Below are 12,647 nucleotides of genomic sequence, written 5' to 3'. Positions count from 1 at the left end.
ATGGACTTTTTATTGTCTATAGCTTCTGCCTTTTTCGCTTAGTGTTACTCACGTTACATCGGAGATTGCTGGTACGGAGAATGTTAAGGAGGACCTCCAACCCTCCCACCATCTTGAGGGCTATTTGACACACTTCCTGGTGGAGGCCGCAGTCTTTGAGGCCCACCAGAGCGATAGTCGTGCAGGTCGCGTTCCCCACCTTCAAATACTGAAGCCACCAGACAAGAATAATGATAAATATTAGTGGAATAATGCAACAACACCATCAACACCAACCCCATCAACACCAACCCCATCAACACCAACCCCATCAACACATCAACCCCATCAACACCAACCCCATCAACAACATCAACACCAACACCATCAACACCAACCCCATCAACACCAACACCATCAACACCAACAACACCATCAACACCAACCCCATCAACACCAACCCCATCAACACCAACCCCATCACCATCAACACCATTTAATTGAAAGATTCACTAGTTAGTTGAGTTAGTTAACTATTTATGATTTACTGTTTTAGTGTAAGTTGAAAGTCGGTCCACTGTACATGACTGCCCCTTACTGACGGTGTGGATACTGCACACAATGAGACAACCTGACCGGTACTGCTCTCGTAAGTTTACTATGAAGGATTTACTAGTTTTGTCAGTGTAAGTTAGCCATTTATGATTCACTTATTTGTATTAATGTAATTTAACTGCTAAGTGATTCACTTAATTTGTCACTCACTCACTTTGACCATCTTGTGTATCTGCCAGTAGTCGGTAGAAAGCTCAGCTGACTGGAGGTCCAACTGGTAAAGGTCTTCTTCTTCCTCCTCCTCGTCTTCCTCTTCCTCCACCTCATCTTCCGCGTCCTCCACTTGCGCCTCCTCGTCAGAGTTTTCCATCTGCGTAAATGATCATAATAAGCGACTTAGGTAGAAAACAAGTTGTTTTGTTATTAAGATAAAACTGAAAAAGTTAGAAATACTACATCAAGGATTCTATACTTCAGGAGCAGTGCTGGGCACAGCTAAACGAAAAGTTAGCTTCGCAAACCGCTAATCTGCTAACTAAAAAGTTAACTTCACTAAAGCTAAATATTTATACGACTCTATGAATGAAGGCACGAGGAAAAAGTTGAATGAACATTGATTGACGAAATTGAGGGAATTTACCAGGTTAGCTGAAGAGTCACGGGAATGAGTCGAATTTACTTACTCGGACTGGTGCGGGTGTACTGTTTTATCTCATTTGGGGTCGATACAACTTCAGTTTCGTAGGAAGTAAACTTTAGAATCCGACTACACCTATCATAAAATGGTACTGTACCTGTCTTAAGAATGGTTCTGTACTTGACATAACCATAGTACTGTGCATGCCAAAAAGGGTACTGTACCTCCATAAGAGTGGTGCTGTTCTTGTCATAAGAGTGGTATACTACATGTCACGTAAGAGGAACTGTACCTCCGGTCATCACCCACCTGTGACTGTGAAAGGCGTAGACTTGAGCGTCGTCGACCATCCGTGCTCCCTGGGTTACTGTCTCTCCCTGCATTACAATCTCTCCCAGGGTTACTCTCTCTCCCTGGGTTATTCTCCCTTCCTGGATTACTGTCCCTACCTGGGGGAGCTAGAGAAGGTCTTCTTGACGACATCTCTACCACACCCCCGTCTTTGTCTTCTTCTGTTGCCTCTTACTGTTGGTGGCTGCTACCGATACCTCCTGCTGGTGCAAACGCAGGAAGGTTAATCGAATCCTCTCTTGTGAACACCGAGGAAAAGAAGCTGTTAAATGCCTCAGCTTTATCCTGGTCAGAATCTGCGTAACTACCATCTTCAAGCCTCAGGTCTGATACTCCTATTCGCGTTTTTAATTTAGACTTTGCATAGCGATAAAACGCCTTTGGGTTTGACTTGACCTCGCTTGCAACCAGCCTCTGGAGCTCCTTTTCAGCCCTTCTACACTCTACTTTTGCTTGGTTTCTGGCTCTTGCATACAACCTCCTGTCATCTATTGTTTAAGTATTAATATTTTTGTAACACTTACTTTATAATCTTACTTTCATAATACCACCAAAACCATTATATCATATATTGTCTCGTAGACAAATAGGAATTACCATTGCAATAATTATTTATTTGCCGTCAAGACATGACCCTGACTGTTTCTGTATTTTTGTTTCACTTGAATACAACCCATGTTGCTTTGTTTCCCCCACTTATCATGTTAATGTACATCAACTCCAACGTAAAATATGTATATTATATGATATTATATGTTACATAATACTTCCTCGAGATAAATGTACAGTATATATCAGATGCCACTGCGAGAGTTCAGGCTCACTCGTGTAAATATTGTTCAGAATAAGTTACGCTGACAAGAAACCAAATGAAGAAGCACTAGGAAACTTCAAGAGAAATACTTGAAATTTACAGAAAAATAAAAAGTAGGTACTTTGGTCATACAATTAGGGATGAGAAAATAATAACAAATATTAATGGGCAAAGTTGAAAGTTTTGGGGTCAGGGGAAAGCAGAGTCTAGGGTGGGTGGATGAAAATAAAAATTGGATCCCCAGAGTTACGAAATATTGGAGGATTAGTAAAATCAGCCCTAAAACGATTGGGGAGGAGGACTGTGGTCGACAACCCCCAGATATGAGGAGGATACTCCGATTGATTGACGGAGTAATGAAATGACGTTATTATAGTTTTAACATGACTTTATGGAGTAATAATAATATATCGTTATTGTAATTTTAACCTGATTTTATGATAAGAGTAATATGACATTATGACAGTATTAACATGACTAATATGGAGTAATAATATCATTAATATGACGTCATTATAGGGTTATGGAGTGTTGCGGCAGAGTTGATACAGTTCTCGCTTCCTGTCCCAAGGGCCACTGGTAAATCATACCAGCTGTAAATAGCTATTTAACTACGCAGTATCGTGCCAAGAACACTGCCATGTTACGTACCGATGGTTAATTATACAGTGTCCTCTTTCCACACTATCCTTAACGAGCAGTCATGTTATAGAATAACCCCTTGAACCTTCACCAGGTAGTAATATACGTGGTGCAGCTCTTGTTTTAAGGGTCGCTGTGTTATTTTTGCACACTTAGTTATGAAGGGGTACCTAGTCTAGGCACTGCATATACAGTTCGGATATTAAAGATTGTCAACTTCATTGTCGGCCAGACTGCCACCTTATGTACAGAAAAACGGTATACGCATAATTCTATTATGAACGGGTCGACAAGCGTACCAGATACATTTTCTCTTTCAGACATTAATATAGAAAATTAATACTGGACTTTGACAAATGAGCCATATAAAACTGCCACAAAGTCCACAACTTGCCCATAATTGCTTAAGTAAGGTTTCACACTTAAATAATTTTATTCAATCTACTTTGTATCATCCCAAGGAAACTGAAAATTTTTTCCACAAGGCTTCACAACGCATTATATTATTCACAACAGAACCCTGGACTAATGTTCATCAGAGTACTCGGATAACATTCGTTTTATAACTATTTGTTGAAATATGACAGCTGTGGTTTAAATGCTTCTGTCAAGAACTGACTTTTTAAGGGTTCTGAGTATATTTATTAAAAAAATAAAAAGTGATATATATTACATTATCATTTAGTATGATGGCTGGACAAACTATAAACTGACAAGATAACAATAAAAAATCATTTACCTAGATTATCGTAGACAAGCTTCCCTCACCGGCCAACTGGGGAGCTGCTTATAAACGTTGCTATGACAACGGAGTGGCTCATGTATACACTAGGCCAGCTGACAGATGTGTTACAAGCGTTACCATGACAACGGGGATGGCTGGCTGACACTCCCTAACTTTGCTCTTTTATTTTCGCTGCTGGCCCAGAGTCTTATACAGCACAATACTTTCTAAAGGCAACTCAAGAGGCGTGGAAACCTTAAAACACCCGTTGAGGACTAGGGAGTTCTTATATACTATCATTCTGGCATATTTTTCTTCCTTTTGAAATAAACATGGAATATTTCACTGAAATATGGATTAAGTCTTATATATTTTTTCTTTCAAGTGACTAAAACAGCGACATGTAAAACTCGGATAGAAAATCCTGAAGCACCTGGCAGTTGTGCGGTGTGAACCTGTGTTTTTTTTAAGTTGTTAACACGTAATCATGTTAAGCTTGACTTTTAACTATTTCAATACGTTTATTTAGTTGTGCATTATAGTAGAGTTTACTCCACTTTTAATATCAAAACCTACTCGAGTTTAGATTTCGTAACAGTAGTAACATTTGAATATCTTATACTCCGTCTGAAAAATAGTGCAAATCTTATATATTAAAAGCTTCTTTTTGTTCTCAGCATAAGAGGGCGCTGAAATAACAAGGTAACATAATTCTAACAGTGTTTAATCAGCTATTTTTAATAATTTCGCCAGTTTTAGCATAATTCTCAAGGAGTCAGTCTCGCATATTTTTCCTCCAAAATATATCATTGTGTACAACCATTCCACATGGAGAAGATCTGTCAAAACCTGGATAAATTCCGAACACTGATTTGCACTATTTATACTTAAACCTAAATTTTATGTTTAAGATTTACATATAGTTTACAATTCAAACAAATACAATTTTCAGAGGTACTAAAGAAATCTCCAGAACGATTTTCCAACCTACCCCCTATACAGGTACTTTACATCTTACCTTTACGCTTGCCAGACTACTCTCTTCATATCATAACCTATCAACCACACTTCCCACCATACCCTCCACACTTGCTTGCCAGTCTGACCCCTTCCCCCCCATATTTCCACAACCTCACAAACTCATTCTGTTAGTTCACCGTTTACTATTCAAGTGCTCTGCTCACACCAATTCCTCCTCTTTCTACCCTTCCACTACTCCTCTGATCATGGAGATCTTTTAACGGCAGCTTTGAATTTCCTGAAAGAGGTTGATGTTGACTTTGGAGCTATAAACATTACCACAGGTTTTAGTAAGTAATCATTCTTGAAAAGATGTCTTCAGTCAGGACAATTAATTGATAGACAAAGCATGTCCACTAGTAATTTTGATAAATTTACCACACTTGATGAATTCTGCTGAGAATTTGTAAACGAGTTCTGCACATATTCACAGATTGACCTTCTATTGGGGTTAACTCGTCTGGTAGACAAACCTTCAATCCAGTGTTAAAACACCAAGGGTGCATGTGGCCGCTGCTGCAGCAAGCACTACCATAAGTGATTAGATAGACCATATTAACACATATATTAACGTGTATCCTTTTTTTGGACACTTTAATTTTCGCTTATCGCTTCATCCTAACATATAGGTAATTTCATCCCTTTCAAACCTGGTAATTCAGTGTTGACCTCGACTAGAAATATAATGGAGCACTTGGGTACCATCAAAATTTATTCATTCGGTAGAAGCAGTAAGGGGAATTAGCCAAACACCCCCAAAAAACATTAAGGTTAGAGGACATTTACAGTAACACGGTCATCAACTGATCACTTGTTTTTACTAACAAGACGCAAGGTATACTGTATATGTGCATTTAGAAACAATTTGATGCTAAGAACAATCATCTGGGTTATCATTATCAGTCATTTGACCGGTCAAGTAGTCAGTCAGGTAACCCTAGAATCAGTTAATTTTTCACTGTAAATATCACATACTGACTGAGCCCCATGTAGGTGATTGCAGGTCGGAGGGTAAAGTACAAGATTATAAGGTAGTGAAGTGGCTATCTAGCAATTTCTCACCTTTACTAGTTAGCACCCTTATAACAACAGTGAGAGTTTTCCCACTCCAATTTGCTCCTAGTTATCAAACAATAGAATAAGGATTACTTCACTACATTAAAACTTTGGGTCAACCTTTAAATCTAAAACTGACAGGAACTTCGAATTGTAGAGTGCCAGTTGCTTAATGCGTCAGGCTGTATTCCATGCTCTTACAATCTGTCTCACTTTAAAAAGCTGGTTTTCCGGCATCTTCGTGGTGTAGATTAATACAGTATAACCTTTTTTTCTATGTCTACAATTTCTTTCCGTTCTTTTTTTTCGCCCCCTAGGCTCCGTTGTGGGTCGTTTGACCTGTGCCTGGGTGGGCTAATTCCCGTAAAAAAAAAAGAACGTAATACGAGACACCAGCTGTGTACTTTAAATAAGTATGATGTGGTCGCTACGACAACAGTAGTTGCTTGATTAGCAAAATTATGTTTATAGAGGTGAGCTCTGTCTCAAGAAATAAATGAAAGAAGAAGATCTCGAAAAGAGCGAGTCTCAGGTCGGCTTGTGTGGGAGGACGGGCTCTCTTTAGTTTACTTTACTCTAAAAAGATAACGGTGTGGTGGAGTAAAGTGTATTAAGTCAACAACTTGTTACCAGTGATTTGTCAGGTGACTGTAGCACTTACCACAGTGGCCAAGTGAGAAAATGAACTACTGGTATCGGGTAGCAAAATTATTTTACAACTACACTTAGGAAACTTTCACCTGGCAAATTTGCGTAGTTACAATACCAATAGCAGGGTCAATTAAGCAAGACGTAATTGGTAAATTCTGGTGTGAATTCAGATAGATCCGGGACAGGCCCCCAATATGTGATGTCCCTCTTTGCTACCCACACCATTGAGGAAAAGTAAAATTGATAAGTAAAAATAAGGAGTGAACAATCTAAGGGTTGAAATACGTGGATGGAGCAAGCAAAAGGCAAGCACACAAGGATCATTGTTCGTGACAGACAAATTTAAGTTAGGAAAGGAATAAGATTATCATGTAAACTAAGTATTTTAATAGCATTTATATTAAGTATTGATTAAGTTAGTTAATTAGATACATTAAGTAATAAGTAATACAAAATATGCAACTATCAAAACAAAAGTAACAACTATGCCTTTGTCAAAACACACCAGAATATTACCCAATTACAGTATTCTTACTTTAAACATTAAATACACATACTCTCTACAACAACACAAAAACCTGATGGAAATGGCAGCTCAGGTAGCAAGTCTAGGTTGCGATGGCCAACCACAAGGAGCCAGGGATTAACGCCGTAGTCCACTACCATCAAACCACAACACCACCAGCAGTAGTCCTTTATACAATTCGTCGTCCACACCCCGGGAGAAGAGAACACCGTAGGCCGCAGAAAAAGAGACTCGGCTTACCAGGCAGCCACACTTGCTGGGATACCTCGGTCTCATAGTACTGGGCATGCACCGGTTCCTGAATGTACCTGAACCTCCTCCAGTGTTGGTCAAGTCTGGTTTTGAAAAAGCTCACACTCGGTGCCGTCACAACACTCTCTGGTAGATTGTTCCAAGAGTTCACAACTCTCACTCCGAAAAAGTTTGCCCTCACAGTTTTCTGGACTTGCGGCTTCTTCACTCTTGAGCTGTGATCCCTTGTGGGGCGAGCGTCCGCCAGCTCCAAGTAAGGACACTCAACTGAGTAGTGCCCCCTGAGATGCTTATACACCTCAACTAGGTCGTCCCTTGTCCATCTGTAGTCATAGTCGGATGGGAAACTAGTCTCATAGTCGGATGGGAAGCTGGTTCTGAAATGGTGCTCACTGGAGTCGAGTAGCTTCGTGAAGCAGTTTCTTCCCCTGGTGTCAAGTTGGAGCAAGTGGTGGTTAGGGTGGTAGAGTGAGGAGGGGACAGAGTTCGTCAATCGTCACACTGGCCAGTGATCTTTTTTACATTTATCCTCTTCACCACTGATCGGGGTCACAACTTTATTTGTTCAGGAGTGGAATTTAAAGTTAACGTTCTTGTTTCATTTTTGTTTTTAAATGAGTTATGAGCTCGGTATTTTTCTTCTCAAAAATTTAATTAGTTAATCATCGAGTCTATCTACCCCCGACAAGATGGTGAACGTTTCTGGGAGCTTAGCTTATTGAGTTAGTTAATAACGTGTCTAAATTTTTAATTTCACTCTGGAGGCCTGATTTTCTTTAACTTTCATTACATTTTGACATATCAAAGGGTAGTTAAGCAGTACAGTATAGTGATAACTAAGCTTGTGGTTGAGGCTGAACAGGTCCAAAATTATTTCATACTTGACGTGTTGTACAGTTTTTGGTATGAGTTATTTCTTTACTACATCGGATCTAACATGAACTCAGTGTAGGTTACAGTAGGAATTGATTCATTTTGCACTTTTCAAAATTTGGGTCATAGCAGACCCATCTACAGACAAATTTCAGGATGTGCGCATAACTAAAGCTCAGTGGAGAATTTTGGCTTATCAGTATGATGTAGAGGACAAAAGCTCCGAGAGTAAACAGGGCATGAGACTCATTCTTAAATGAACTACTTCGTAGAGAATTTATCGCAAAATTAATTTAGATGTAGACTTGACCCGTAGTGTAGATTTTAGCGTTTGTATGTGGCCAGTTGTCCAATTTATCTTTGTTGTGTCAACTTTCTACTTGTTAGGCTTGCATTCATACGTACATGGAAGAGATCTCGCACTCAGGATGGAAGTGAGGAAGGAAACTCACAATGGCGTTTTCTTTTTATATATTATATGTACAGAGCAGTCAGGTGCTGGGGAGTTGCTGTGGAGGAGCTTCTTTAGAGGAGGTCTTCTCTGCTTAAGAGCGTGGTGTAGTCCGACCTTTATGATGATGATAATGAAGTAAACTGGCAAATAACTTTGCCCTGGGAGAGAGAGAAGGAAAGCATAGAAACGGGAAGTAAAGTAGTTGGGAGTGATAGTGGGTGGGCTATCCACCTAGCCGAGACGAGGTGATTGGTTGGGGTGGTGGCCATACACAGCAGATGCCCGCCCGGTCAAGGGAGGCAGGGGTAGGGGAGCTAAGCTGGCTAGGCATTCATTAGTGTAATGAGTGTTAATTTATGTTTGTTAAATGGTGGTGCTATTTGTTCACATATATGTGTAATGTGGGTCTTGTTCTTCTATGTTTGCATGGAGGCTCTTGGGCCACCAGCTGTGTGTTCTAGTAGTTACTTCTTCTTTTAACTGGGAGAATATTGGGTCCTCCAACTCTTCAAGTTTGCTCCAGATTCTCTGAACTTGGTTGTGTGTACGTGTTTTCAGTGGTTTGATATTGTATAATTCGTGAAGTCCTTGTATTTTGGTGGTGTTTGGGAAGGGGAGGGGGGAGATGCTTTGATGCTCTACGGATAGCGTTTGTCCTGATTGAAGTTTAAGTTGGCTGATCGTGCCAAGTGGTATTGGTGGGTACTCCAGGTGGGGGCGGACAAGTGCTTTGAATAGATGTAGTTGAATTTTGGTGTCCATTTTGCTAAATCTTCGTAGTTTTGGGAGTTGTGATTATACAAAATATATTCCCCTGACACCCGGAAGATAGTGATGCTGGATTTTCTGGAACACAGCACATCATAAAGAAGTTCCTGAAATTTAGGCTGGAGGACTGGCCTGATGTCCCAAATGCATGTCCCCATTGGCAGCTATGGAGACGTGGGACTGTAAAGGTTGCAGGGGCTGCAAGGGACGCCACTGCTCCTTCTGCCACCACCGCTGCAGCACCTGCCACCACCACTGCTTTTCCTCCCATCACTGCTGCAACACCTGCCACCACTGCTGCTCCACTGGTGGCTCCTGGCCCTTCTGCCACACCTGCAGCTATATCTTGGGCAAGAGTATGGACAGGGTCCACGGGCCAAGCAACGTAAAGTTTTGGATACAGTCCAAAGCCTTGATGAAACACATGGCCAAAGCCAAGAGAGAATCCCTGACAGGAGGCGGCTGTGCTGCCACCTGTGTTACCTGCAGCACAGCCATAGGAGGGACACAAGTCACATGTGCCTGCCCTGTGTGTGACGTGCCTCTGTCTTGGAGATTACTTCACTCAGTACCACACTGAGTGCAATCTCCTGCCATAAAGCACCACACACACACACTACAACTTTGCTGTCACTCAGAATCGAGTATGACGATCATAAAAATTGAGATAAAATGATATGAATTATTAAGGATGTCACGTTCGTTGGTGATTTCTGAGGTGACTAGAGAGGCTGATATGGGACCAGCAGGACTTCCCACAGATGTTGCACATGTGGAGGGCTACATCTAGTGCAGGAGAGGCAGTAGCAGCGTCTTTCGGGCATTGGTGCTTGTCTGCTCGGCATGCAGTCAGGCTAACTCGAAAGTATTGATACTTCATGTGGTGCTCCTCCAAGAGTTATGGTCTGGGGTGATCGTCTCCCCAGGTGAAGGGGTCGATTTGGCACTTTTTCAGGTTTGTTTTAAGACTATCCTTATACCTTTTCAGTTGGCCGCCAGCGTTATGTTTACTATTCATTAGGTGACTGTAAAGTAGCTGTTTTGGCAGTCTACTGTCATCCATGTGGGAAACATGGCCAGTCCAACGTAGTTGTTCATGGATAATGGTAGCCTCGATGCTCCTACAGTTAGTGTCAGCGAGAATACTGGCATTTGTTCTCATTTCTACCCAGCGAACTTAGAGGATGGAATGTAAACTATGTTGGTGAAAGTTTTCAAGTGTCTTTAGGTGCCTCCTGTATGTGACCCATGTCTCGCTGCCATATAGCAGGGTGGGGAGGACTACTGCTCGATATACATGTAACTTTGTAAATAATTTCAGTTCCCTACAGCTGAAGACATGGGTATGGAGTCTGCCAAAGGCTTCAGATGCACATCTGATCCGATGTTGAATCTCTTCATCCATGTCTGCAGTGGTGGACAAGTGAGAGCCGAGATACTGAAAGTGGGTAACATTAGAGACGGTAGTACCATTAAGCAGGATGGATGGTGGAGGTGTGGCTGAACCAGGGGCAGGTTGAACAAGAATCCAGGTCTTAGGTACTTACATTCACCTCAAGGCTGAAGTGTGCATATGCACCTGTGTAGGTGTTTAGGATCTCCTGTAGGTCGTGTTCAGTGTGAGCCACAAGAGTGAGGTCGTCTGCATACTGAAGTTCAGTAATGAAAGCTGCCAACACCTTTTTCCTGCCTGGAATCATCTTATGTTGAAAAGACCCTCCATTCTGTACTCGATGTCCACCCCGCCGGCTAAATTGGCACGAGTAAGGAAGGCAGCCAAGAAAATGGAAGAGAGAGTTGGTGTCAGTACACATCCTTGTTTTACCCCCATTTGGATGGGGAAGAACTCAGACTGGTTGCCATTGTGCAGGACACACACACTCACACAGGTAGTAGACAGCTATCAAACAGGGATGCACTACCACCTGGGAAGATATTGGAAGCATAATGTGTTGTCTAATGGTAGACCCTGCTGTCATATGGCATCACCAAAATTTTGACCAAGTCCCAGGTTGCTGATCTGACTTTCTGCCTCATTTACACAATTGCAGGGTCTCAGTTGTTTCTCTTACTACTGACAACACAACATATCATATATGGTTTATCACTCATTTTTTTTAATTTTGGTATTTATTTACTTATGATTCTTTATTATTTTTAATTACAGGGTATTATTATTATTGTTATTATTATACTTTTGCTCCCCCCCCCCAGGCCCTGATGTGGGTCAGTGACCGATGCCCAGGTGGGCTATTCCCCGTAAAAAAAAAAAAAACATTCACACTCACACTCCGTCATCCTCATCCTCACACACTCCTACAAACACAAAACACATACAAATAAATAATAATGGGAAAATCCTCTCACAAATAATCAAACAAATTTATTAAAAATGTGAGTCTACCCTCAAGTCCGTGCTTTAATAAATAAAGCACAGACTTGAGGGTAGACTGTCACAATTTTAATAAATTTGTTTCTGATTATTTGTGAGAGGATTTTCCCATTATTATTTATTTGTGTGTGTGTGTCTACACATACACACACACACACACATATATATTTACAATACAGATAAAGGAAATTACTGTCTCTAGAACGAATGGCTCCCTGTCCCAGCCGTGAAAATGCCAGCAACTTTAAAACTACCGACAGACATTCTTGGATACATCCAGAGTGTCATCCGCAAATAATAGAGGACCACGAAATAAAAATCCACGAATTTGGGGGGGCCCGTATCTTTTATAGACTCCTTTTCAAATTACTGTAAGGACTTAGTTCTTGAATCAGGCTTTTGGATACACGGACAGTAAATTGTTTAGGTCATATCTGCTGCTACTGCTTTTTAGTGGCAATGAATATAATCAAGAGTATAATTCTGAAACTGCTACAATGGCATATTTGTACAGAATGGCATGCATATGACTAATGTAGCCAGCTTTTCCAGGAGTGTGGTCAGAGCAAAGGTTTCAGTCAGAAACTGATGAGACAAAAAAAAAATTCTGCCTAATAGAATTACTATTTACATCAACAATGGAAAAATTTACAATGTTTGGAAACATTTAGAGATCTATGTTCTTGATAAGACTTGATTTTATGCAACATTATGAAACACACTCATAAATGGTAAAATTCCTTTACAACAAAGAATACAAACTTTTCAGTCACTGCATTAAAAAAAATGGAGTGATTTAGAACAAAGAAAATTTAACATGTTTAGCATATAAACAAAATTTATAGAATGTGATCTCTTTACTGATTAACAAGACATTGTTAGAGGATTCCTATGTTTAACAGTGAAATTTGATTATCTGATATTTCTTCATGGTAAAAGTAGCATCCATAACA

At 40.6% G+C, this 12,647-nt stretch overlaps 1 protein-coding gene across 3 annotated transcripts in view; it reads right to left on the bottom strand.

Moving 5' to 3' along the window:
• The window catches only part of LOC121859260 (outer dynein arm-docking complex subunit 2-like), a 35,756-nt gene extending 31,952 nt beyond the window's left edge, over positions 1-3,804 (bottom strand). For 2 of the 3 annotated variants that reach the window (XM_042356012.1, XM_042356014.1), the window contains exons 1-4: positions 3,718-3,791; positions 1,481-1,722; positions 749-904; positions 53-208 (exon numbers count right to left, since the gene is read on the bottom strand). In XM_042356012.1, the coding sequence (XP_042211946.1) occupies positions 53-208; positions 749-904; positions 1,481-1,654 (486 nt within the window). In that variant the 5' untranslated portion in view covers positions 1,655-1,722; positions 3,718-3,791. Of the gene's footprint in view, positions 1-52; positions 209-748; positions 905-1,480; positions 1,726-3,717 lie in introns of all 3 variants that reach the window. The other variant, XM_042356013.1, reaches the window with a different exon arrangement.
• Positions 3,805-12,647: the final 8,843 nt, after the last annotated feature.

Source organism: Homarus americanus, unplaced genomic scaffold (assembly GCF_018991925.1).
Source record: "Homarus americanus isolate GMGI-L3 unplaced genomic scaffold, GMGI_Hamer_2.0 scaffold36188, whole genome shotgun sequence".
NCBI classification, from domain to species: domain Eukaryota; kingdom Metazoa; phylum Arthropoda; class Malacostraca; order Decapoda; family Nephropidae; genus Homarus; species Homarus americanus.
Note: the sequence above shows the minus strand (reverse complement) of the source record. Positions and strands in the feature narration are given on the sequence as shown.